Here is a 26020-nt window from a genome sequence, read left to right on the forward strand (position 1 = left end):
TTATACAACGAATCCACAAGGCTGTTTAACACGTAGTTACGACTTAAAAATTCCGACTGCTTCCACGCATCTACCGCGCTCAATGCTTAAACGTTGGTCTCCCCTTCCGCGTTCGCAGCCGCGGGAGCGGATTTCTTCTAGAACCGTGCTAGGTTCAAGGTGGCCAAATAGAAAAACACTTTTGTTGCCACCGTTTAAAGTGCAGACCCGAGAACTTCTAGGGTTTTTCAGCGTGATTAGCCATGGTGGACGCTCCCACCACGGTGTTCAAAGGGGTACCAGGAACAGTTTCGCTTTACGGTGTTGCCATTTTTCCTGAGAAATAAACTTCGCCCAGTTAATAATCCAGAAATTATATAGTGGGGTACCGGCAACAGTTTCGCTTGATTTATTTCACTTTAAAAGTTACTCAAAAATTTTATTGCAATTCTTGAATTACTCAAACGAAGGTGTTCTAAGTCCAACTTTGAAGGGACCAACGATGAGTTTTTCTTGAAAAGAATAAACTTAATTGTAACCGGATTTCGGGTTTACCAAAGTACTCCTTTGAATAAAACCAAAAAAAAATGTTTAAAAAAACGAACGGTGTTTTAAAAAATTTGTTTTAAGATTGTTGGAGCCGTTCAGTATAAAATAAATAAAACACTTTTAATACGATTACGATACAAATAATGAACAAAAAACACATATCTAGAAAACATTAAATTACAGTACAATTACAACTGAAATAAATCAAAGTACAAAGAATTTGGTAGAAGTAGAAGTTGGTGACCGAGGATCGTGTTGAACACGGGGCCCTTAAAACAAATTCCGAGTCTCTCCTCGTTTTGTTTCCCAGGGTACAACGGCCGAAGCAGTATGTACTGCCGGAGTTTACTATGTACCCGAATAAGATCGGTTCGTACCTTCTTGGTTGTGTTGGAGAAGATAAAGAAACGTTGGAGAATTTGCAAGCTCTTCAAGTTGCAAAATGGTGTGTATCAAACCCAAGCCTTGCCTTGGTATTTATAGTCTAGCTAGGATCAAAGACACAAAACTAAAAAATAAATTGCATTAAACGTCTTTAATGCTTTCTATTCTTATTTTGAATTCAATCTGAAACTCCCGTCAGTTTCACAATTTTTTTTTTGGTTCTCCAACCACTCATCTTTGAGTTTTGATATCTCATTTATCTTAGCTCTGTTTGGGACGTGGTTTGACTCGTTGTGATGCTTTCACATAAAGGATAACAAACCCGTAAATAATTATTTATAATACGCAAATATAAATATAATTATTAATGTCTAAAAATTAGCAAACTCATTTTTAAACTCATATTTTGTTAACATTTTTCCAACAGTTTTACGTATAAAAAAATTCTAGCCAAAAGTGCTAAATGGTTCACACGAAATTACAAAATAATCTAGCCAATAATATTTATTCAAGCCAAAATCAAGCAAGTATTGATTTTAACATTATAAAGATGACATACGGAACATCATATTATTTGGTTTTATTATATGATCCGAGTACAAATCAAAGTGATTTAACAAAGCTAAAAGAATGAAATGTAACTAACAAGATTATCTAGGGACCGGTGTGAAGATCCACCTTCATCGAAAGAGATATTGGCCTCCTCTTTTAGAATACTTATTCTATCGTGTATTTGTTCACCTTCTGTAGAAAATATTCATGGTAAAATGTTATTTTCTATTTCTTACAATTCAATATTGTTTTCTAGTTATAATTTGTTTAAGTAATTGTTTGTTATGTCTTTAATGAGGTTCATTTTATTGGACTGGCTGGATCTGGTGGGCTGGAGCTTTGATGGGCTGGAGCTTGCTGAGATGGGCTGGAGCTTTGTTGGGCCTCGGGCCAGACTTCTTATCACAACTGAGATATTAACTCTTAATATCTCAGTTGTATTTGAGATATATAAAAGGGGCGTTATAGATTATTATCTAACACACACATTAACAAACTCTTCTTGATTTTTCTTGTTATTCTCTATGTAATCGGTAGCAAGTTCTAGGGTTAGGTTCATTGTTCTATGAACTGATAATCTATTAGATAGTTTGAGAGTTTGTGATAAGATCAATGTGTTTGTGATCTTGTGTATTGAAGAGTTATTGTCTTCCGCTGTAAGATTCAAGATCGATTGGTGAATAAAGGATTTGTGTTCTGGTATCCATTGTTTTACATGGTATCAAAGCTTGGTTGCTCTTAATTTCTTAAAGACTCTTCGGTGATAATCATAAATAAGGGGTTCGAGTTGAAACCCTAATATTTGGGTTTCGTTTTTCTTCAAGATTGGTGTATCTCTGGTCATCTGCTCGTGTGATCATTATTCTGTCATAGATCAGTAACCCTAAGTGAAGGTTACAGTCTTGAATCTTGGAAGGAATACCCTAACTTGGGCGCTCTCGGGTTACATATTTCTATTCTTTCTCTTTTCTTGTGCATTTAGGCATCTTGTTGATACCAGAGGATCAATAGCCTGGTTGTTGTGTTGCATTAGGCTTTCTAGGGTTGTGTGTTTCTTGTTTTTTTCTTTGTGATTGTTCTTTCTTTATTTGTTAATATAGGTGATGATAATGCTTCTAGTAGTGTTGTTAATAATAATACGTTGGTTAGCAAACTTGAAGCTAGTGATCCTTTGTACTTACATGCTAGTGATTCAAGTAGTCTCACTATTGTGATTATAAAATTGAAGGGGACTGAGAATTACAAGGTTTGGTCTACTGCTATGATGCTTGCTCTACAAGTGAAAAATAAAATTGGTTTTATAGATGGTACATGTGTTACTGTAACCAAAATTGGTAATATTAGAATAAATGATAATGTTACTTTATGTGATGTCTTTGTGGTTCCTAGTTACTGTGTCAATTTGATGTATGTTTATAAGTTAGCTAAAGATAGCAAGTTGACTGTATCCTTTAATGAAGAAAATTGTTATATTCAGGACTCTTTAACAAAGAATGTCCTGGTGACTGGTAAAAAGCTTGATGGATTATATTTTTGTGGTGGTTCTTCAATGTCTGATAAGGTGGGTTATACTAGCTGTAGTAGTGTTAATCTTTGGCATGCTAGGTTAGGTCATCCTTCTGACATTGTGCTGAAAGTGTTGAAGGATTCTTTAAAGATAAATAAATTGAGAATGATACCCCTTGTGAGGTTTGCCAAAAGGCTAAACAACATAGAGAACCTTTTCCCTTAAGTGATCATGTTTCAAAAAATTTAGGAGAACTGATTCATCTTGATGTTTGGGGACCTTATAGGATTCCAAGCAAAGAAGGGTTTAGATTCTTCTTAACAATTGTTGATGATTACTGTTGGTGCATGATGCCAATAGTTCAGTATCTCGTGTTTATTTGTGTTTGTAATCGTGTACATTGTTCATACTGTGTTGAACTTGTTCTTATATGTTCGCCTTTTGTTTTAGCGAACTTGATTTGAGCGAAGTTAGGACAACTTCTCCTAGTATGTTAGGCGAAGTTGTCGTCTTATATATTACATAACTTCGGGTCCTTTGATATGACTTTTGGACGGCTGTTTTGTAACATCTTAGTGTTAAGTGTTTGGTTTACCTTTGCAATACAACAAGTATTATCATACCTACTCGTATTCTTTGAGTATGATTTACGTGTTCATCGTCTTAACACTCGTATCTTATACGTGGGGATTCCGCACCCTCGTGTTACGAGATACTCCTGTGTGGATCCGGCTGAGAACCTACAATTGGTATCAGAGCATTTTGCTCGTGATTGTGTGGTTCAGGATTATCACACGAGTGTTAAAATTGCTCCATTCGACTATTCACGGAACTGTTTTACGTTGAAATATCACTCCTTTGTCAGTTTCTCTACTATACTCATCAATTACACCTACCCATCACCCTCGCAACCTTCGAAATCGGCCGTGTCTAACCTGCAACACTCCTTGTTCTTCTGGCAAAGTTACCGACACCCCAAACTAGGGTTTTAGCGAAGATATAGGGTTTCAGCGAAGTTGTGTAGCCAGCGAAGTTGTGAAGCAGCGAAGTTGTGAAGTAGCGAAGTTGAGAAAGTGAAGTTGTGTAGACAGCGAAGTTGTGAGGTCTGCGAAGTTGTGAGGTCTACGAAGTTGGTGACTAACGAAGTTGGTGGCTTGCGAAGTTATTATAACTTCGTTGTTCACTGTTCACAGAATACGATATTTGGATTCTAGGTCTCGTTTCGTACAAGTATGACTTCGATAAACATAACTGAACTGGTAAACATGGAAGTTGAAGCTGGTTCAGCAACTAATGCTCCAAAACTGCTTAAAGGTACTGATTTCGTTGCATGGAAAGATAGATTTGAACAGTATGTGAAGTATCAAGACGCAAAGATGTGGGTCTGCATTCAAGATGGGTACATTCCACCAACTACTGAGTTTGAAGGTCATGAACAGATTAAGAAGTACAGTAAGATGGAGGATGATGAAAAGAAAATGTATGAGGCAGAAAGTAAAGCACATGCAGCCATAACAATGGCACTTCCACAAGAGATTCTTCATACTTTGAAAAAATACAAAACTGCTAGAGAACTATGGGAAGCACTAGAGAATTGATATGAAGGAAATGTTGGGATACGTACCTCCAAGACAAAGCTACTGAAAACTCAATTCTCTGTATTCAAGTATCTGAAAAATGAATCACTTGATGACATCATCACACGATATTATCATCTGATGACCGAGCTGAATAACTACTCCATTGAATACAAGGAAGATGAGATAGTGAAAAAGCTTCTTGATGCTCTCCCACCAAAATGGGAGATGTACACAGTTTTGATGAAAGAAGATAAAGATTTTGAGAAAATTGACTTGGAGACGGTGGTAAATAGGTTACGTAATTTTAAACTTAACATGGCTCGAAAGGAGATACCTACTGATCAGGTTCATGATCCGGGAATGTATAGTGCTAAAGTCACTCCAAACTCAAGTTCAAAAACATAATCCACTGCCTACTACTCAAGGGGGGAACCAAACTCCACTCAAGATGGTCATGTGGTACTGAATATGGATGATGACGTATGTTTTGTAGCAGGTGGAAGTAGTTCCTCAAAACCTCAGTCCTCAGCTGGTAATTTCTCAAACAGTACCACTAGTAAAAATTACACACAGATGCCGATGAGTGTGAAATCAGCTGAACAACAATTTTCTCTCTATGCCTCTTTCATTGCCTCTTATGAGAACTACATCAAAGGTAAAATAGTCAACCCTACAACCTTGGATGAGGACTATGATCAGATCGACGCTGATGATCTGGAAGAAATGGATCTGCAGTGGCAGATGGCTATGATAGTAAGAAGGGTAAAGAGATTTTTGAAGAAAACTGGTAGAAAGTTTGTTGGAGAAAGACCGGGATTCGACAAGTCAAAGGTTCGCTGTTATAAATGTCAACAAAATGGTCACTTTGCTAAGGAGTGTACAAATGAGAGAGTCGAACGAAGTCAGAACAGACCAACTCAACAGAATGGAAGTGGAAGTGAAATCAAAGCTATGGTATCTCAGCAGAACGGTGGGTATAACTGGAATTTACAAGTTGAGGAGGTGATTGAGCAAGCAAATTGGGTGAACATAGAGACTGGAAGATGCGACCAAGAACCGGTGGAGGACCAGGCATACATGGCAGAAGTAAATGATCAACTCTCAGAGGTATGTTCTGAATCTCATTGTGAACAATGTGAAAAACTGTCTGATCAATTGAAAGCATTAACTGATCAGTTTGTTAGTTTGGACACTGAATTAAAAAATTTAAAAGAAGAACATCACTACTCTAAAACTAAAGAAAATAGCTACTTGGTAAAAATAAAAGCTAGTGAAAAGGACATCAGAAGTCTTAAAGCCACCCTAGCTGAAAAAATACAAATAATTGATCTTAGCTATGAAGTGTTAGAAGAAAAGACTAAACTAATAGCTGAAAAGGATAAACCGGTAGTTGATTACTAGGTAAAAGTGGTGGAACTAAACAGGAAAATTGAACAATTTAGGAATTCTTCTGCGATGCTAGATCACATTCTAAGTGTTCAACGTTCCCCGGTTAACAAAGGGGGAATTGGATTCACAGAAGTTCCACCACCATATAACAATAACTATACTTATAATCCTAGTGATCAGCAATCCGTGAATGTTGAAATTAGTCAGACAGTTCCAATCAAAGTCTCTACTAAAGAAACTAAAGTTAATGAGAGTGAAGCGAGTCAGACAAGTTCTAATGTCACAAATTCTGTCTCGTCAAATTCGAACAAATCGTCCGAATCGGGTGAGATAAAAGAAGAGGTCGTGTTACTAAAACGAGGGGAGGACTATAAGTTTGATGAAAAGAAATCTTCCCTAAATCCGTTTGTTCCACCGTATATGAGGCAAACTGATAGTAACACAGCCTCAACATCTGCAACAACTTTTGAGATGAAAGTTCAAAACAACAAAAATAGTTTGATCAAAAGTTGTTTTAGATGCAACAGGATAGGACACTTTGTCAGTGACTGTCCTCTGAAACAGAAGAAATCTAGAAATATGAGGCCAACTGAAACTGAGAATAAAACGAATACTAAATATAATGCTGGAAAGAATGCTAACTCATCAAATTTCAATCATTGGACTAAGCCAAGATTTCAAAGAAACCAGTCTCGTTTTTTCCCAGTGAATCACCAAACCAACAATTATAATTCCATTAATACTAGAAGTTCTCGAAGGTTTGGATGGCCTCATAGCTAGTCATCTAGAAATTTTCCTTTCAGAACTTATAGAAACTTTCCTCAAACTGACTTTGGCAACCAAGGTACTGGATGCCGGATAACATGTTTAATCAACCCAAGACCAAAAGGTCTTGGGTCCCCAGATTTTAATCTATTTCTTTAATTGTGCAGGAACAGTCGAGCAGGTCTGTAAACAATATGTGGGTTGTTGACAGTGGCTGTTCCCGGCACATGACTGGTAACAAGAAATTGTTACGTGATTGGAAGACTGTTCAAGGAGGAAGGGTTAGTTTTGCAGGAGAAAGTGGGGGAAGAATTACTGGTATTGGGACTGTGACAAATGGAAGAATAAAGTTGAAAAAAGTGAATTTTGTGGAAAAGCTGAAGCACAACCTATTGAGTGTCTCTCAGATTTGTGACAAAGAGTACACCGTTCATTTTACTAAAGATGAGGCACTCGTGCTCTATCATGGTTTCAAGATACCAGAGACCTGGGTCGTGATGAAGGCTCCAAGAGAAAAGAACACTTATGTAATGGATATGAGATCAACCGAGATGGCAACAGAAGAGTCATGTCTTCTGTCTAAAGCAACAGAATCTGAGTCAGAATTGTGGCACCGAAGAATGGGTCATATCCATCTTTGCAAGATGAACTACATTGTCAAGAATGGACTGGTACTTGGGGTTCCATTGAAGAACTTCAATTTTGAAGACCAATGTGTGTCATGCAAGAAAGGAAAACAACACAAGAAGCCACATCACTCCAAGAAGGTTAACTCAGTTGTCAGCACCTTGGACTTGCTTCGCATGGATCTCTTTGGTCCTGTGAATGTAAAAAGTCTAAGAGGAACGTCATACTGTTTGGTGGTAACCGATGATTACTCACGATACTCTTGGGTTTATTTTCTGAAGGCAAAAGATGAAACAGTTCAGTTGGTAATTAACTTGATTACCAAGTTGGAGAATATTGTTGGGAGAAAGGTTAAGTACATCAGAAGTGATAATGGTACAGAGTTCAAGAACTATCAGATGGAGATGTTTTGTTTGCAGAAAGGGATAGAACATCAGTACATCGCTCCATATACTCCGCAACAAAATGTAGTAGCTGAAAGGAAGAATACAACTCTAATCGAAGGCGCCAGGACCATGCTGGCTGATGCTAAACTTCCCGTGGTGTTCTGGGCTGAGGCTGTTGCTACAGCCTGCTATATCCTTAATCGTGTTTTAACTGTTAAAAGATTAAATAAAACCTGTTATGAACTTATGCATGGTAGAAAGCCAAATTTGAAAGGTCTTGAACCTTTCGGGTCCCCATATTTGATATTAAAGACTAACTCAAAATTTGGTGAGAAAGCTGACGAAGGTATCTTAGTTGGCTATGTTGTTGGGACACCTAATAGAAGAGTCTTTAATCTATCAAACAGCAAGGTTGAGGTGGTCTGTAACACTGACATTACTAGTTACAAATCACCAAGACCTAGCATGGGACCAGCAGAGGCTTTTATGATAAGTTGTTCAAATCTTTTAATGTGCCTTACTTGGATTTTGCAGACATTAATGAGAAAATGGCCACACAGATGCTGTATGACGAAGAGGAGGCCATTCTACAACGTCCGCAATATAATGAAAATTAACCAACCTAGTCAAGTGCGGTTGAAACTCCAGCTGGCTCGAATGAAGATGAATTCTACAATCCATTTCACACTCAGCATCACTCTGATGAACTCTCTTCAAATCTTGAGAATGATCTGGAAGTCGGTCCGGTACAGACCACCAAAATTCACAAGAATCATCCTTTGGAAAATGTGATCGGTAATCCTTCTAATGGTGTACGTACTAGAAGAAGATTGGATGAAAACACATGTGTGTATGCAAGCATTAAAGACACGGGTATTATAAATGAATGTTTGTACGCTTGCTTCATCAGTCAGATAGAACCAAAGAATTATCAAATGGCACTGAAGGATAGCTCGTGGGTTGAAGCCATGCAGGAAGAACTGACACAGTTTGAAAAGATGGAAGTATGGCAGTTAGTTGAAAAACCACAAGATCTGAACGCTATCGGTACAAAGTGGGTATTCAAGTGTAAAAGGAGATGAGAAAGGGGTAATCATTAGCAACAAGGCAATATTGGTAGTCAAAGGGTTTAATCAACAGGAAGGAATTGATTACAATGAAGTGTTTGCTCATGTGGCAAGATTGGAAGCAATTCGACTGTTTCTGGCCTTTGCTGCACAAAAAGAAATGAAAGTGTTCCAGTTGGATGTGAAGAGTGTGTTTCTTAATGGAAAAGTCGATGAGGTGGTATATGTAGAACAACCTCCGGGTTTCCCTCACCCATATTTTCCTGATCATGTGTACAAACTGAGCAAAGCATTATATGGGCTACATCAGGCACCTCGAGCCTGGTATGCAACTTTGTCAGATTACTTGCTAGAGAATGGGTTTGAGAGAGGGAAGATCGACAGTACCTTGTTTGTCAAACGGAAAGGGGGTGATTTTCTACTCGTTCAGGTTTATGTGGATGATATTATCTTTGCTGCCTCAAGAGTTTCCATGTGTCAGGAGTTTGAAGCTGTCATGAAGAAAAGGTTTAAGATGAGCGCCATGGGCGAATTAACTTTCTTTTTGGGATTACAGGTAGATTAGAAGAAAGATGGCATGTTTATTCATCAAACAAAGTATGTCCATGATGTGCTTAGCGCTTTAAGATGGATGATAGTACCCCGTTCGACATTCCAATCTGCGTCAACCACAAACTGGGTGCTGATTCCGACAGTGATGAAGATGTGGATCCCACTCAATATCGGGCAATCATAGGTTCTTTAATGTATCTAACTGCATCTAGACCTGACATTATGTTTGCAGTTTGTCTTTGTGCTCATTTTCAAGCAAACCCGAAGGAATCGCACATGAATGGAGTCAAAAGAATCTTGCGGTATCTTAAAGGAAAGCCTAAGTTGGGACTATGGTACTCGAAAGGGGGAGAACTGGATCGGGTAGCATACACCGACTCTGACTATGGAGGATGCAATCAGAATACGAAGTCAACAACCGGTAGATGTCAATTTCTTGGAGGAAGATTGGTGTCGTGGAAGTGCAAGAAGCAGACCTCTGTAGCCATACCCACATGCGAAGCAGAATACATGGCAGCATCTAACTGCTGCTCCCAGGTTTTATGGATACAACAGCAAATGCGCGATTATGGTCTGAATTTCACTCAAACTCCTATTTGCATTGATAAAACTGCTGCTATCTCAGTAACTAGCAATCCCGTTAAACATAGCAAAACTAAAAATTTGACATTCGTCATCATTTCATACGGGATTGTGCTGAGAAGAAATTAATTATGCTTGAAAAGGTTGATTCACTGGATAATTTTGCCGATCTTTTTACAAAAGTGTTTGACCGATCCCGTTTTCAAAACCTCGTTGAGCTAAATGGGATGATCAATCCCGAGTAACCTTGTTTTTCCTTTTTCTCTTTAAAAAAAACATCACTATCGCTTAAAATTATATCGGTTGCTCAAGTTTGAAGGACATATTCCTAGAATATGTTTGGTCCTTACATCTACGTGTAGATCATAAGGATAGCCATTAGCCAGATGACTGAAAGCGGCCGGGGCGGTTTATGATGCGTTTTTATTCTTTCTCTTAAAATTAGCCGTTCATACTTAGTCAGAGGGACACATATTCGTATGTGGTCGGTCCGGCTGATCCACTGGATCTTCATGATAGCCGTTTACCTAAAGACTTTGACTTGCTCGGGGCGTCCGAATTTAAAATTTTATTTTAGGGAAATGATATAATTTTTCAGTCTATAACTTCGCAAGAAGTTTCTTTATTGGTGTTAAAAATGAAAATTGATCCAACCTTGGAAAGTGATAGATAAACTGATTTTGTGTGCTTAACCGGCAAAGTAATTAGGCCTAAAAGACTCTAGAACAGTCATTGTATGTTATGGTAGCTTTCTATGGTGCGTAAAAGTAGACGTGATACAAACTAAATCTTCTCGATTTACTGTGAAGAGTCATTTTGAGCTGTGCATGTCTCCACATACATCTTTCCGAATGATAGGCAGAAAAGTGATTACCCAGTCATACACGAGCCCGTGAGTGTTCTGATTCCCGCAAAGATAGTGTTATGTTTCTGCAGTGATCCAGATTCGGGACTTGTAGTTGTATTATTGTGAAGATTATCTTAAAATATATATATATATATATATATATATATATATACTTACTTTCGATATTATCATTGAGCCTTATGAAGATTATCTGATTCCAAACATCAAGGAAGAGGCAAGAAAGAATATTTCAAAGTATAAGAAATTTCGGGAAGACGAATCGGAAGGTTAACATGTGAATAATGATTGATCATACACTACGGGTCGAAGTCAACTTGGGGTGACTTGGGGAAAGCCAAATACGCCTTGAGAATATATAGGAGGCATCACAATCTCTCATGTGATGTCCATCTAAATTTTGAGCTTAATTGAACCTAATCCGTATCACAGAAGCAATGAAAACTATACTAAGTTTTATACCCGCCTACAACCTGTTTCTCTATGTCATAATAACGATGAACATGGATCTGTGTGACAGCCTCTTAATCAGTATGATTCCTGTTAGGATCTTTTCTAAAAACATGTTGGGTTTCTGCAAGACTGAAATTTGATCCCGTCCTTTTATTTAACTTTTGTTATGTAATTTGTCTTATGCTTTGACTTCATAAACTCTTGGTTACTTGTTTTTGAACGTTTTAATTTTCTATTATCTTCGCTGTGGGCGAACATAATTTAAGGGCGAAGTTGACCTTAGGTTGACCATGGGCGAAGTTGGGTAACTAGCTAAGTTAAAGTAACTTCGCCCCTGGGATTTTTCAAAAACTATATAAAGTGAAGGTATGGTCAAACTTGGTCAAACTCTTGTCCAAACACTTAGTCTTAACCCTCGGCGAACTTATTCACTTGAATCAAACATCGTTTTAATCTGTTTTTCGTCTGTGTTAAAAGGTTTGTCACATCTTTGTGTCACATAATTCTTCCTTTTTGTATGGTAACCTGATCCACAATGCTCAATATTGAACTCGTTTTGTATCAAACCCTGTTGACACTATGTCGGTCCGATTGAGGATTCTTTTGATGATAATAAGTTATTTGTTACTTCAATTGCATTACTCTTGTCCTATTACTACTATCTGATCGGCCATTCTTAGCCATAGCTGGGTGTGAATCATGCGCCGCTTTATGTGGCGAAGTTAGGGTTTCGGCGAAGTTAATATAACTTCGCCTATCACTCAACATCACTGACAACTTCGCCTGTATCATGCAGGGCGAAGTTGTAACCTGTTGAAATACTGATCTGATTTCATTCGTTTGTTTTGCAGATATGGCTGTTGTGGCTGGTGCAAGTGGGACTGGTGGTGATGAAGGAGGAGGAGATAAGAGACAGTTCTTTCCGGGTCACAACATGTATATCACCTTGGATCCGGATGGTTGTGGAACTAATGACTTCCGTGAGATCATTACGTTTCTCATTCGCTCACGTATTTTTTATGCCATTACTACTACTCTTCCGATCTCACTACCGAAAATTGAAGATTTCTAGAAAACCGTTGAGTATGACTGTCGTGTTGACCAACCTGTAATGCGTGCTACTGTTAACAATCAAGTGGTACAGTTCTCAGCCAATCAGATCAGGGAAGCTTTACAGTTTGGGGTTGAGACTACTGACGACCCTACTGACTTTTCGGCTACTTTCCGAAATGGTGCTTTTGTTCGTATGGGGTATTCAGGTCCTTTGGAGGACTCTCAGAGGTGAAAGGGTTTTCTGTTAGATCAGTGGAGGTTTCTGATGCATGTAATGATTGTGTGCATGTCTGGTAGAAAAGCTGGTACAGATGGTATGGGTGCGACAATGCAATCGGCGATGACTACGTTAACTTACAACAAGCCTTACAGTTTCAGTCAAATGATATTCTATGAGATCGATCTTCAACGACGCACAGTGGCAAGGGAAAGATTTTTGATGTACCCGAGATTCTTACAGATGATACTAAATCATGTAGCTCCCAATCTGCCCCAACAACGTCCTATTTCGTATGTGGAGAGTGTTTCTAAGAGAATTTTTTCTCAATGTCGATCTTCGAGTGCACGTAGCAGGGAAGAGCTACGACCAAGGCACACTGCATTGTTTGGGTACTTAGTGAATCCTGGTTATGTTGCTCCTCCAGGTGATGAATTTCTTGATCCAGCACCGCAACAGGCTGGTATCCCTCAACCACCTCCTGTGGTTCAACCACCACCTTTTGTCGGTCAACCACCCGTGGTACAACAAGCACCTCTTGCCATTCCTGCTGCAGCTCCAGAAGAACAAGTTGATCTTGAAGTTGCCTTTGGAGGACAAGGTTTCTTTGATATGGAAAGGCTTGATCCAGTTGCTGAAGTTCAAGCCTCAGTAGTTGATGTGTCTGGTGTACATGTTTCTATGGTCGGTACATCCGTGGCGGATTCTGAGGGAACTGTTTCTGATTCCTCCACTGACGATATAGTTGAAGCACAGCGAGTTCTTGCCAAACAAGAAAGAATCCATGGCAAACGAAAGAAAGACTCAGATGATAGTGAATTAGATTTTGAGGAAGATTTGTATCAGTTGGTACGAAGATCAAAGAAGGCAAAAGTTGGTGAAAGTTCAAGAGTTGTTCATTTTTCCCCACCATCGTTATCAGGTATGACTATGTTACCTGTTTCTTCAACTGTCACATTGCCGGTAACCTTGAGTGTACCTTTGGTGAACATGTCATCATCATTTGGTATTCCTCCAACTACGTTCCAGTTTACAGCACCAGAGATTGTTTCTTTACCGCCTCCTACACTTACTCCGTCGGAGGTGGTTGCTAGATTTGTTGAATCGACACTGGTAGCGACTGCTGGGTTACCTGTCTCTATACCACCCACGGTTACTGTTCAGCCTACTTCTGACATTCCAGGGAGTTTGGGAATTCCACCGCCGTATGCTCAAGATATTTCTCATATGCGGTTTGACTTTGATGCTACTCTGTCTGACTCTGAGCGGATTACGGCTCTTGAACGGGTTGTTGCTGAACAGTCGTGGATTAATCTCATTCAGACACAAGCTATTCAGCGGCTTGTAGCAGAGAATCAAATACAATCATCACTTCTCATTGAACACAATAAACTCTTTGATGCTCTTAAACAGTTCTTAGCATCTCAGGGGGAGACGAGTTGCAAGGGTGATGAATTGAGGACAAAGAAGAGACAAGACAGAGACGATGATCCCAATGCATCGAAAGATGCAGGTGGTGAGTTTCCAAGAACTGAACAAAATCTTGGGACTTCCACATCTCAGGGGGGAGTCTGCTGGTCCATCAGGCAGTACAGGTGGTGACACAGTGGTGGTTGTAGACGATGAGGAGGTGTTGGGAAATGATGAGGATGATTTAGTTGATGATGTATTGACGGCTAGTGAGATTGAAAAGATTGAGGAACAGATAGAAGTTGATAGTGAGTTAGAAGAAGGGGAGACAGTTGATGATGGTGTAGAGCATGATATTCCAAGTGTTGATGAGGTAAAGCTGGGTGAAGATGAAAATGTGTTGGGTGATTCTGAGTGGGAAGAACAGCCAAGATGGAAAGAAGGCTATGCTCAGTGGTTCTTTAAGACAAAGAAGCCCGCGGTACCAACAATGTTCAAGAAAAGTTACAATATCAAGGGCTATGTTGAATCAAAGAAAGGTATTATCTGTTGGTTGTATGATGAAAAGCTAAAATTGTTTGTGATAAAGCGATATGATGGGGTTTAGTATTTTAAGAAGGCTTTGAGATCACTCAACACCTTGCCTGAGTGTGAGGTGAAAGATTTGGCTCAGTTGAGATTGATTAATAGAATGATGACAACTTTGCGAGATGGGTTGGAAAGATCGTGTGGAAGGAAAGTGTGAAAGAGAAAAAGTTTGAGTTGTTGAAGCCTCAGAAAGGAAAGTTGGTTGAAGATAAGGAACGGGGTATGCGGGCTGATGGTAAGCCCTGGATGGTGATGAAATACAAGCCGATTCGATGTTTGAAAGAGGTTCCGATGAAGCTGATGCCCAAGGATGTGTTGAAGGATCTCAAGTGGTGGTATGTTGACTGCAAGACTGCTGAAGCCGTGATGGAAGATGAGGATGAACATGAGATCCTAAGAGTGTATGATCCAATGCACTTGGTTAATTTGTCTCAAGCTGATTTGCAGGTACTTAATGATAAGAAGATATTCTATATTCCTGCGTGGAAGGATGAAGCAAAGAAGTACCAGAGGGTGGTCTCGGTCTGTGTGAGACAGGGCATTCATGCTTTAAGATGGTGGATACGTGACTTTTTAGATTACAAGACACAAAAAAGAAGATAGAGATATGAAGCTACTGCCAAGGGGGAGTCTGTTGGTGCATGATGCCAGTAGTTCAATATCTCGTGTTTATTTGTGTCTGTAATCGTGTACATGTTCATACTGTGTTGAACTTGTTCTTATATGTTCGCCTTTTGTTTTAGCGAACTTGGTTTGAGCGAAGTTAGGACAACTTCGCCTAGTATGTTAGGCGAAGTTGTCGTCTTATATATTCCATAACTTCGGCTCCTTTGAAATGACTTTGGACGGCTGTTTTGTAACATCTTAGTGTTACGTGTTTGTTTTACCTTTGCAATACAACAAGTATTATCTTACCTACTCGTATTCTTTGAGTGTGATTTACGTGTTCATCGTCTTAACACTCGTATCGTATACATGGGGATTCCGCACCCTCGTGTTACGAGATACTCCTGTGTGGATTCGGCTGGGAACCTACAATTACTCAAGGGCTTTGTGGGTTTTATTAATGAAAAATAAAAATGAAGTTTTTTATCATATTAAATGTTTCTCAAATATGATCAAAACTCAGTTTAACAAATTAGTAAAGGTCTTTAGAAGTGATAATGGTACAGAATTTGTTAATAACCAAATGAAATGTTTTTGTGTTGATAATGGTATCATTCATCAAACTTCTTGTGTTCATACTCCTCAACAAAATGGTATTGTTGAAAGGAAGCATAGACATTTGCTTAATGTTGCTAGGTCCTTGTTATTTCAAAGTAGCATTTCTTTAAACTTCTGGTCTGAATGTATTCTAACTGCTACTTATCTAATCAACAGGACTCCTTCATCTGTGTTGAATGGTAAATCACCATATGAGTGTCTGTTTGGATTTAAGCATGTTTTAGGTCATCTTAGAATGTTTGAGTGTTTGTGTTTTAGCACTATTTTAAACAAATCTGATAAGTTTGGCAGTAATGCTGAAAAGTGTGTGTTTGTTGGTTATTCTAATAGTAAAAAAGGTTACAAGTTGTGGAGTTTAGAGAAAAAACAGTTTTTGTTTTCAAGAGATGTAAAATTTTATGAAACGGTTTTTCCTTTTAAAAATAATGAAGTTTTACAAGAAAATAATACTAGTTCTGAAATTACACACTTAAATTTTTTTGACTTATATGATTGTTTAAAGCCTGGACAGTCTGTGGATGATCTTTTACCCAATGATGAGGATCCAAACAATGATTTCTCTCATGGGTTTAAGCAGCCAGAGACGTATGCTAATACCATTGTAAGTAGGGCTGAACATCAGCAAACTAGTGGTATTGAATCTGAAACTGGCAGGGTTCAGGATGAGATAGGAACTAATGATATAGGTGATAATTCTGAGGGAACTAATGTTGAAGAGAACATCCCTACTGTTCCTAGAAGGTCTACTAGGAATGTCGTTTTTCGAAAAACATTAAATGATTTTGTTATTGAAGGAAAAGTGAAATATGGTTTGGAAAAAGTGATAAACTACTCTAATTTGTCTGTTCATAATATGTGCTTTGCTTCTGTGTTAAATAAAAGTTGTGAACCTAGGAATTTTCATGAGGCTGTAAATGATCCTAACTGGATGATTGCTATTAATAATGAGCTTGAAGCTCTTCATAGAAATGATACCTGGGATCTTGTTGAATTACCTCCTAATAGAAAGACCATAGGTTGTAAATGGATTTTTAAAAATAAAGTATAAGTCTACAAGAGAGATAGAAAGGTATAAGGCCAGACTTGTGGCTAAAGGTTTTAGTCAAAAAGAATGTGTAGATTTTTTTTGAGACCTTTTCACCTGTTGTGAAAATGGTTACTGTGAGATGTGTTCTATCTCTAGCAGTTCAAAATACTTGGTCTATATATCAGTTAGATATTAAAAATGCTTTTTTATATGGAGATTTACATGAGGATGTTTATATGGATTTACCAGAAGGTTATCATTCAAAAAATGATTTTAGGGTTTGTAAATTAAAAAAGTCTTTATATGGTTTAAAGCAAGCTCCTAGAATGTGGAATGAGAAACTTGTAAAAGTGTTACTTGAACTAGGTTTTGTTCAAAGTATGTGTGATTATTCTATGTTTGTTTTGTCTAACAAATCGGTATTTTTAGTTCTACTTGTGTATGTGGATGATATTGTGTTAACTGGTAATTCTCAATCTGAGATTTTGAAAGTTAAGGAATATTTAAAAACCAAGTTTTTGATTAAAGATCTTGGTGAGCTAAAATATTTCCTTGGTATTGAAATAATTAAAAGTGATATGGGATTGTGTTTATCACAAAGGAAATATTGTCTAGACTTACTTGCAGAGTATGGCATGTTAGGATGCAAACCTGTAAGTAATCCAATTGAGCAACATTTCATTATTGCCAATATGAGGGAAAAAGGTGATGATATGTTAACTAATGTTACTGGTTATCAAAAACTTGTTGGTAAGTTAATATATTTGTCTCATACTCACTACAAACAAAAAGCCATTTAGTGGCACACGTTTTTAATGGCATTAAGCTTGTATGTCACTATTTAGGTTTTTAATGGCACTTTGTGTATGCCATCTTTGCTTATAACACATTTTTAGTGGCACTTAGTTTTAGTGCCACTAATTTATGATTTTAGTGGCACTTTGCGTATGCCACTAAAAATATGGTGTCATACGTTTTTAATGGCATTTAGCTCTTGTGCCACTAGTTTAGGTTTTAATGAATTTAGCTCTTGTGCCACTAATCTAGGTTTTTAATGGCACCTTGAGTATACCATATTTGGTTATAACATATTTTTAGTATCTGATAAAAGAATAGATAAGTAGGCTTGTAAACGAACCAAATGAACACGAACAAGAATATGTTTGTGTGTTTCATTTAACTTTAAACAAACATAAACACTTGATCAAACACATATTTTGTGTTCAAACACTCGTTACTTTAGATAGAGAGAAAGCTAGGCTTCACAAATCACAACAATGGCATATAGGGTTTCTACTCTACTCATCTTCTTCTTCTTCTTCGTTATTGTATCATCAATTATTTCGTTCTCATTAGCGGTTACCAGAGGTGCTGAGTTATAACAGGAAGGAGACTCTCGAGTTCACGAATCAGGATTAGTTTGATTTTATCGATTTACAGTGAGATTGAGATTTAAATTTATCCAACTAATCAGCTGCTTATTCAGTTTTACAGCATGTAGAGTAATTGATTGATAAATTGAGCTGTGATAGCTTCGAATTCTATTGATTTACTATTATATTGATGTTTAGGTTATCAATCAAATCGGTTAGATAAATTGAGCTACGAGATGTAGGATTGATTCGTACAGACTATATCCGTTTACTGTTAGATTGAAATTTAGGTTTATTGATCTAATCGGTTGTTTATATTGCATGTGGGAGTAATTGATAGATAAACTGAACTGTGATAACTTTTGAGGTATAATTGATTCGTACGGATTGTATCGATTTACATTAAGATTAAAATTTAGGTTTATTGATCTTATTGGCTGCTCATATTTCATGTTCGAATAATTTTTAGATTAATTGAACTATGATAGCTTGTTAGGTATGATTGATTCATACAGATTGTTTCGATTTAAGTGAGATTGAAGTTTAGGTTTATCGAGATCTTATTGTTGCCTGTTGATGTAGTTAGTAGTTAATCACATGAAAAAGTGGGCATTAGGTTTGCTTTCTGTGCATGTAGTTTGCAGCTAATTGTTAGTTTGATTTTGTAAATTATGAAGATATGTGAGGAATGTGTATGTTGCAGATTAGATAGGAGGAAGGAGTATTGAATTGTTACCTGTTTGTGTAGAATTTGTTGATCACATAAAACTGTGATCATTTGGTTTAGTTTATTATCATAACTGATCGTACTTCCTACTTTCATGTTTATGCGCACGATAAAAGTTCGATGTCAATGCAAATGTTTACTTGTTTATGTATGATAGTTTGCAGCTAATTGTTAGAATGATTTTATAGATTATGAAGATATGTGAGAATTGTGTATGTTGTAGATTAGATATGATCCAAATAGTTAGGCGCCTAATTTGACTGGGCGGAACACTTATGGGGCGGGGAGGGGTTGCGGTTCCCCTGAATTTGGGTTTAGAAATGATTTATACACTCCACATATTATTTTCAATGATGCCAGCACATATAAATTTTAATGTAGCCCTGCTTTTGCGTACTCGGTGGCTGACGGTACAAAGAAAGATGTAAAAATAACTTTGTTGCTAACATGCTAATTTGCAATTTGACTACTAGATTGTTAATGTTAACTCTTGACTTCAATGAACTGAATGCCATTTTAGTCAAATTTTATGATGATTTACTTGAATATCTTACTGTTGTTGCTGGCATATTAATCTGCTATTTTAATATATTTTTAAGGTTAACTCGCATTCATCGAATCGAATGCCATTTTAGTGAAATTGCTTACTTGAAGATCTTCCTGTTGCTAGCATGTTAATTTGCAATCTGAGACTGTATTGTCCAATGTTAACTCTTCACTTCAAGGTTAGCCTCATGAGTTATCCAGCAGTTCTATAGGACAAGAAGGTATTGAGTAATAAGCATTTATATTGTCATCTTCATTTAATAATCCAAGGCTATTGAAATTTTCTTATTTTCTGTTTTAGCTTCAGGGGAGATCAATGAAAGTCAACGGAAGTCATCATCATCATCATCAATGAAAGTCAACGGAAGTCGTCGTCATCATCATCATCGTCATCATCATCATCGTCGTCATCGTCATCGTCGTCATCGTCGTCATCATCATCATCATCATCATCATCATCAGAGTCTTAACTACTTTTCTTTCATTATTACTGCAGGCTACTGTATGTTTTTATCAATTTTATATATTTGTTAGATATTCTCAAATTTTTAGTTAAGCGGGTTGGGTTCGGGTCAAGTCGGGTTGTTGTAAAAATGTAAACTTAAAGTACTAATACGTGAACAATAAAACTAGGAAAAGCATTCGGGTCAGCCAGTATATTTACGTGTCGTGTTCAGATTCATCTGCCTAAGATGATTTTTGGGTCCGGGTTGGACCTAACAAGTGCCAACCCGCCAACACGACCCGTTTAACTTGTCTGGTTCGTGTCAAATTCATTAAATTTAATCTAATCTGCCTATAAAAACCGAAATTTGATTAAAAATTTATGCTTACATCGCAGCATAAACATCAGACAAAGGATCAGAAGGTATAACAATAGCTGCACCAGACCCAATATTATTGCACCAGACCCGATTAGTATCTTATTTTTGCAGCCAAAAGTTTAATAAAAAAACAAAAATATATCTGAGCCTGAGCTCGACTTGCAAACTGTCTCAAGCTTGAAAAGTGAACCTTGGGCTCGGGCTCGTTTATTAACATTATACATTACTAGTTTAAAGATATAATAGTGATCAATTTACTAACTTGGGAAAACCATCTATTTATTAACATTATGTGTGCTTTGGTCTTTTCAAAATTACTTACCTTTATTATTTTGTATTTAAGCTTCATTAAAAGCTATTTCAAGTGACTCTAAAAGCACAACGGGAGATCTAGGTGATTTTCCAAATGACGACTACTTAAAAGTTAAATGCCGGGCGAAAAGGGGATACGTTTGATTAGTTGGAAGGATACTTATTGCAAAAAGTAAAGGTGTTTCTTCAACAACTTCACAAACAATTGATCAACTAATGAATGTTGTCAATGTTATGTTGAACAGTATTCAAGAACATATTCCCATTGCAAACTTGTCTTTGGTTCTTAACGATATGAACATAAAGGTACTCACATTCATAAATTATTATTTACATATTGAAGGCTTATTTTTAGGCTCGGGCTCGGGCTAATTTAGGCTCGGCTCAATCAAGCTTTTTCATAAGCCAATCTCGACTAGCTCGTAAGCGTTGATATGGTTTATTTGAATAGGTTATTATTGATTAGATTAATAATTAAGCCGGCTACACAAGTTAGTGTCCATATTATTTACATATTGAAAAGTTTTTATTTTCTTATTAGGTACCTTGCATGAGGATTGAAGATGGTGAAAGAGGTTAACGAGTGTGGTGATTTATATTTTGACTTGTCTTGAGAGTTATTAGATATTTAATATGCATTTGGAATGTCCTTAGAATGCGTTCGAAATTTTAATTGTGGTAAATATATTATGATTTCTATATTTGAGGGTTTTATTTTTATTTTATATTGTTAAATGGTGCCACTAAAATCTCAAAATTTTGTGGTGGCAGTAAAAAAATAGCCACTAAAAGTCCAAAATGTTTAATGGCATATGAAAAAAAAATGCCACCTAAAAGTCCAAAACGTTTTTAATGGCATACGAAAAAAAAGTGTCACTAAAAGCCCAAACGTCTGTAGTGGCAGGCAAAAAATGTGACATTAAAAGTCTAAAATGTTTTTAGTGGCATACAGAAAAAAAATGCCACTAAAAGTCCAAAATGTTTTTAATGGCACACGGAAAAAAGTGTCACTAAAGCCCAAAAGTTTTGTAGTGGCATACGAAAAAAGAGCCACTAAAAGGCTTTAGTGGTAGCGTTTCTAGTGGCACTTTTTTTGTATGTCACTCATTCCAACAAGGTTCTTTAATGGCACTTCTTTGGTTTCTTATGACACTTTTTGTGTGCCATTAAATGGCTTTTTATTTGTAGTGACTAGACCTGATATTGCTTATGTTGTGCATTATCTAAGTCAATTTATGCATAAACCTTACAAATCACACTTACAAATTGCTTTAAGGTTACTAAGGTACCTAAAAGGGGCACCTGGTAAAGGTATTCTTTTTAGCAAAAGTGATTCATTTGAGTTATGTGCATATTCTGATTCTGACTGGGCCAAATGTTTGGAAACCAGAAAATCTGTTACAGGATTTTGTGTTTTCTTAGGAAATTCTTTAATTTCCTAGAAAAGCAAAAAACAAGATACTTTGTCAAGGTCTTTTGCAGAGGCAAAATACAGGGCGATGTGTTCAACTGCATGTGAAATAATTTGGATTAAAAATCTTTTGAGTGAGCTTAAGGTAAAAGTTTGTTTACCTGTAAGTTTGTTTTGTGACAGTACTGCTGCAATATCTATTGCAGCCAATCCTGTCTTCCATGACAGAACTAAACATTTTGAGTTGGATTTGTTCTTCTTAAGAGCAAAAATTGCTAGTGGTTGTATTAAAACTGTGAACATTCAATCTAAGAATCAAGGGGCTGATGTGTTCACTAAAGGATTGTTGATAAATGATCATGCTAAGATGTGCATGTTGCTTCATATGCATGATATTTTTCGGCTATTGAATTGGGGAGGGGTGTAGAAAATACTCATGGTAAAATGTTATTTTCAATTTCTTGCAATTCAATATTGTTTTCTAGTTATAATTTGTTTAAATAATTGTTTGTTATGTCTTTAATGAGGTTCATTTTATTGGACTGGCTGGATCTGGTGGGCTGGAGCTTTGATGGGTTGGAGCTTTAATGGGCTGGAGCTTTGTTGGGCCTCGGGCCAGACTTCTTATCACAACTGAGATATTAACTCTTAATATCTCAGTTGTATTTGAGATATATAAAAGGGGCGTTAGAGATTATTATCTAACACACACATTAACAAACTCTTCTTGATTTTTCTTGTTATTCTCTCAGTAATCGGTAGCAAGTTCTAGGGTTAGGTTCATTGTTCTATGAACTGATAATCTATTAGATAGTTTTGAGAGTTTGTGATAGATCACTGTGTTTGTGATCTTGTGTATTGAAGAGTTGTCTTCCGCTATAAGATTCAAGATCGATTGGTGAATAAAGGATTTGTGTATTTCTGGTATCCATTGTTTTTACACCTTCTTTATCCAACATTACTCTTTTCACAGCTCTCTCGATTCCCTCCCTTTTAAGGCCATCCTCTAACAAAATGCCAATCTTCCAAACATCACTTGCGTATCGTGCAATTATTGGTTGCCCGACTTCACGTGGTGAACAAATCATAGGAACTCGTTCGCATATGCTCTCCAAGGTTGAATTCCATCCGCTATGAGTCCAAAAACAACCTGTCGCCTCATGTGCTAACACTTCTTTTTGATGACACCATTTCACTATGCGTCCTCTACCACCCACTTGTTCTAGGAACTTCTCAGGCAACGTCTCGAGCCATTCTGAATCTCCAACCTCATCCGGTCTGACCACCCATAAGAATGGTAAACCGGTGTTTGCCAACCCATATGCCACTTCTTGAAATTCTAACACTGTTAGGTTTGTAAAGGACCCGAAACTTACGTATGTCACAGATTTGGGGGCTTGAGCATCAAGCCATGAGAAAATGGTTCGATCAGGTTCAAATATGATGCTTGTGGTCGAAGATGGCAAATACATTTGAAGAGGGCCTAATGTGAACCTTGGTATAGGAAAATCGTGGCTAAGGGTTTGTAATATCGCCTCCTCGGGTTATTTGAAGGAGTTCCAGATGATTCCTGATGATGCCTTTACTTGCTTCACGGTGAGATATTTCCCTATACCATTTGGGTTCTTTGAGGTCTTTATGATATCTTTAACTTTCAAAAGCGGATATTCTGGCACCGGTGCTTCGTATTCCAAATCTGCATATATGCAATATACATTTTAAAGTATAATATAAACATAAGACTTATACCTTTTATATGTTACATGTTACAATACCTTTGCTTGTGAAGTTGAAGTAACCCTTTTCATAGAAATAAGACATATCACGATAAATAAGAAGGGAAACAATGGTGCAAGCCCAATACACCAACCGAGGGGCCTTCATGGAGTCGGCGACCTCCTGAGTGAAGTAGTATTCGGCATCTGTGATCAAACAAGCCACCGGTGGCTCATCCGGTTCAGCCAACAACCCAGCCAGACACTTTGTAAATGAATCTACACAATGTTCATTAAGGTACGTAACGTAAAAGCTAGGTTCTTCATGCTTTCCGATATCAGAAAGTCCATCAGCGATGGGCTTGAAGGTGAAGTGAGGATAGTTTGAATGATTGGGAGAGTTTGTTTCGGTGTGTATTATTATTATTTTGAAGCCTTGGGTGTGAAGGATGCTTGCTAGCTGAAGCATTGGGCTGAGATGGCCCTGGGCGGGTAGAGCGAACAAGATTATTCTGCGACTAGTTGCCGCTGGTGGTCTTGACTCAACACTCGTATGATCTCTTGCATGAATTGTCATGTTTACAAATATTCGAGTTTGTGAAAAATGTAGAACAACAAAGTATTTATTTATTGTAGATTCATCATAAACAAACCAAGTAACACCATATAATAATAATAATAATAATAATAATAATAATAATAATAATAACCCACCATGCACACACATGCACTAACCCCATCAAACACTTGTCTATGGATGTAGATTTCGATGTGCAACAATATGATATATTACATTTATATCTTTACCATGCACACACGTGTACATGTGAATCACTTGTATTTTCGATGATTAATATACACAGTTTGTCGCAAGGTCTGTTTGAATTCTTTTGGTGATCATGCGGTGCATTGCAAAGAATTGTCTAGCTTTAAATACAGACATGATTTGGTTAGGGATGTTCTGTGTGATGTTCTTAAACGGACAGGGATTTCTGCTATAAGGAGGCCCCTGTTAACTTTCTCACGTATCCTCTTGAAGGGAAGTATACTTTACGACCAGCTGATATTCTTGTGAGGGGGGAAACACACCTGTTTGGATCTTACAGGAGTGTCTCCTCTTGTTGGGCTTAGGGATCGTGGGTTTGTTGTGGGTCAGGCTGCGTTGAAGGCTGAATAGGGCAAAGTTGCTAAACACGAGAAAGCTTGTTTAGATAATCAACATGTCTTTCTACCATTTGCCTTTGATACATTTGGTTTCTGGCCCCAGAGGCTGTGAAATTTTTTAGTAGGGTTCAGCGCGTCGTACACGGAACCTCTTCAGCTTCTAGGTCCCAAAGCTTCGTTTTTAGCAGGATTGGCTTTGCTATTCAAAAGGGGGTTGCGGCGCAGCTTGTTGCCCGTTTGCCTGCCACTTTATTGTAATCGTTTTATAGTAAATTATAAATATATTTATAGTCCTATTGTATATTTATTTATCTATTTATTATATACACAAAATCATGAGAGTAGTATTTTTACATACGTATACTGATAGATAATGGTTGATCCAAAAATTTCTTTTAATAAGTTCACTGTTTTTACATGCTCTATTTATATACGACCGGCCATAAAAATTTTCGAGTCGGTTCAAGCTTCAACGGTTCGGGTTGGGTAAGGTTCATTACAAAACATAAATATGATAAATTAACAAAAAAAAACAAACATCGTCAAAGAAATGATAACATACCTAATAAACCTTCTATGATAACATACATAATAAAACGATTGTCTTTTTAAATCTTGAGATTCTATGCCAACACCGTACCCCTTCACTCGCAAAACCATCATTGTGTCCAATTTACTTAAACAAGTAACAATATAAGCAATACACTATCCGTTTTGACACTATATTCCAACCAATTTCCGTGTTCTTGTGTGTACCAATCCTTATTAAAACGTCTTGTTTTACCACTAAAATCTGTTTGTGGAAATGCATGCTCTGTTGGTTGACATGGACCACTAAGCAAATATGTTCGTCTAATTTTATCTTTTGACTTGGATGATAAGATGAAATTGGTTTCCTTTCCAAAGGATCTCATGGAAGATCATCCAAATCTATTCTTTAGGGTTGTTTACTACTTGAAGATGATTGATTGAATGTTTGATTGTTCATTTGGGAAATATCTTTTAATATTCATAATGCCTACAAATTAAATTTAGACATCACTAATTTTCTAATTTATTTAACAAACTTTGACATAATCATTCTTTTTAATTGTAATTTCAATAAATAAACAAAAACAATTTAAGCAAAACATTAAAATATACCTTACGGTGAAGACTGAAGTGAAGGAGAGATGGAGAGGAGGGTCGAGGG

General features: G+C 37.2%; 2 protein-coding genes and 1 pseudogene across 2 annotated transcripts; 1 reads left to right on the forward strand and 2 right to left on the reverse strand.

The window, feature by feature from the left end:
• The first annotated feature begins 878 nt into the window (after window positions 1–878).
• Window positions 879–22376, forward strand: LOC143585177 (uncharacterized). Its single transcript, XM_077067020.1, has 8 exons — window positions 879–973; window positions 2447–2514; window positions 2565–3153; window positions 15886–16117; window positions 16232–16745; window positions 17186–17506; window positions 21727–21823; window positions 22133–22376. Exons 1-8 carry the CDS (start codon window positions 879–881, stop codon window positions 22374–22376), a joined length of 2160 nt encoding a protein of 719 aa, XP_076923135.1.
• On the reverse strand, window positions 1496–24265 carry LOC143585181 (UDP-glycosyltransferase 76G1-like). The gene is made up of 3 exons (XM_077067026.1): window positions 23725–24265; window positions 22893–23645; window positions 1496–1653 (listed from the first exon to the last, which is right to left on the reverse strand). Exons 1-2 carry the CDS (start codon window positions 24239–24241, stop codon window positions 23494–23496), a joined length of 669 nt encoding a protein of 222 aa, XP_076923141.1. The 5' UTR covers window positions 24242–24265; the 3' UTR covers window positions 1496–1653; window positions 22893–23493.
• On the reverse strand, window positions 22756–23421 carry LOC143585178 (UDP-glycosyltransferase 76G1 pseudogene; annotated as a pseudogene).
• Window positions 24266–26020: the final 1755 nt, after the last annotated feature.

The sequence above is a fragment of the Bidens hawaiensis genome, unplaced genomic scaffold, assembly GCF_021521415.1.
Source record: "Bidens hawaiensis isolate Kalapana, Puna unplaced genomic scaffold, B.hawaiensis_p1.1 tig00033604_1, whole genome shotgun sequence".
Classification (NCBI taxonomy): Eukaryota; Viridiplantae; Streptophyta; class Magnoliopsida; order Asterales; family Asteraceae; genus Bidens; species Bidens hawaiensis.

Coding starts and splice junctions, on each gene's coding strand:
- LOC143585177 (XM_077067020.1), top strand. CDS start 879: ATGTACCCGAATAAGATCGGTTCGTACCTTCTTGGTTGTGTTGGAGAA. Junction 16,746..17,185: donor TCCTAATAGAAAGACCATAG/GTTGTAAATGGA, acceptor CGGTATTTTTAG/TTCTACTTGTGTATGTGGAT. Junction 17,507..21,726: donor TGGTTATCAAAAACTTGTTG/GTAAGTTAATAT, acceptor TTTTATTTGTAG/TGACTAGACCTGATATTGCT.
- LOC143585181 (XM_077067026.1), bottom strand. CDS start 24,241: ATGACAATTCATGCAAGAGATCATACGAGTGTTGAGTCAAGACCACCA. Junction 23,646..23,724: donor CTTCAACTTCACAAGCAAAG/GTATTGTAACAT, acceptor GCATATATGCAG/ATTTGGAATACGAAGCACCG.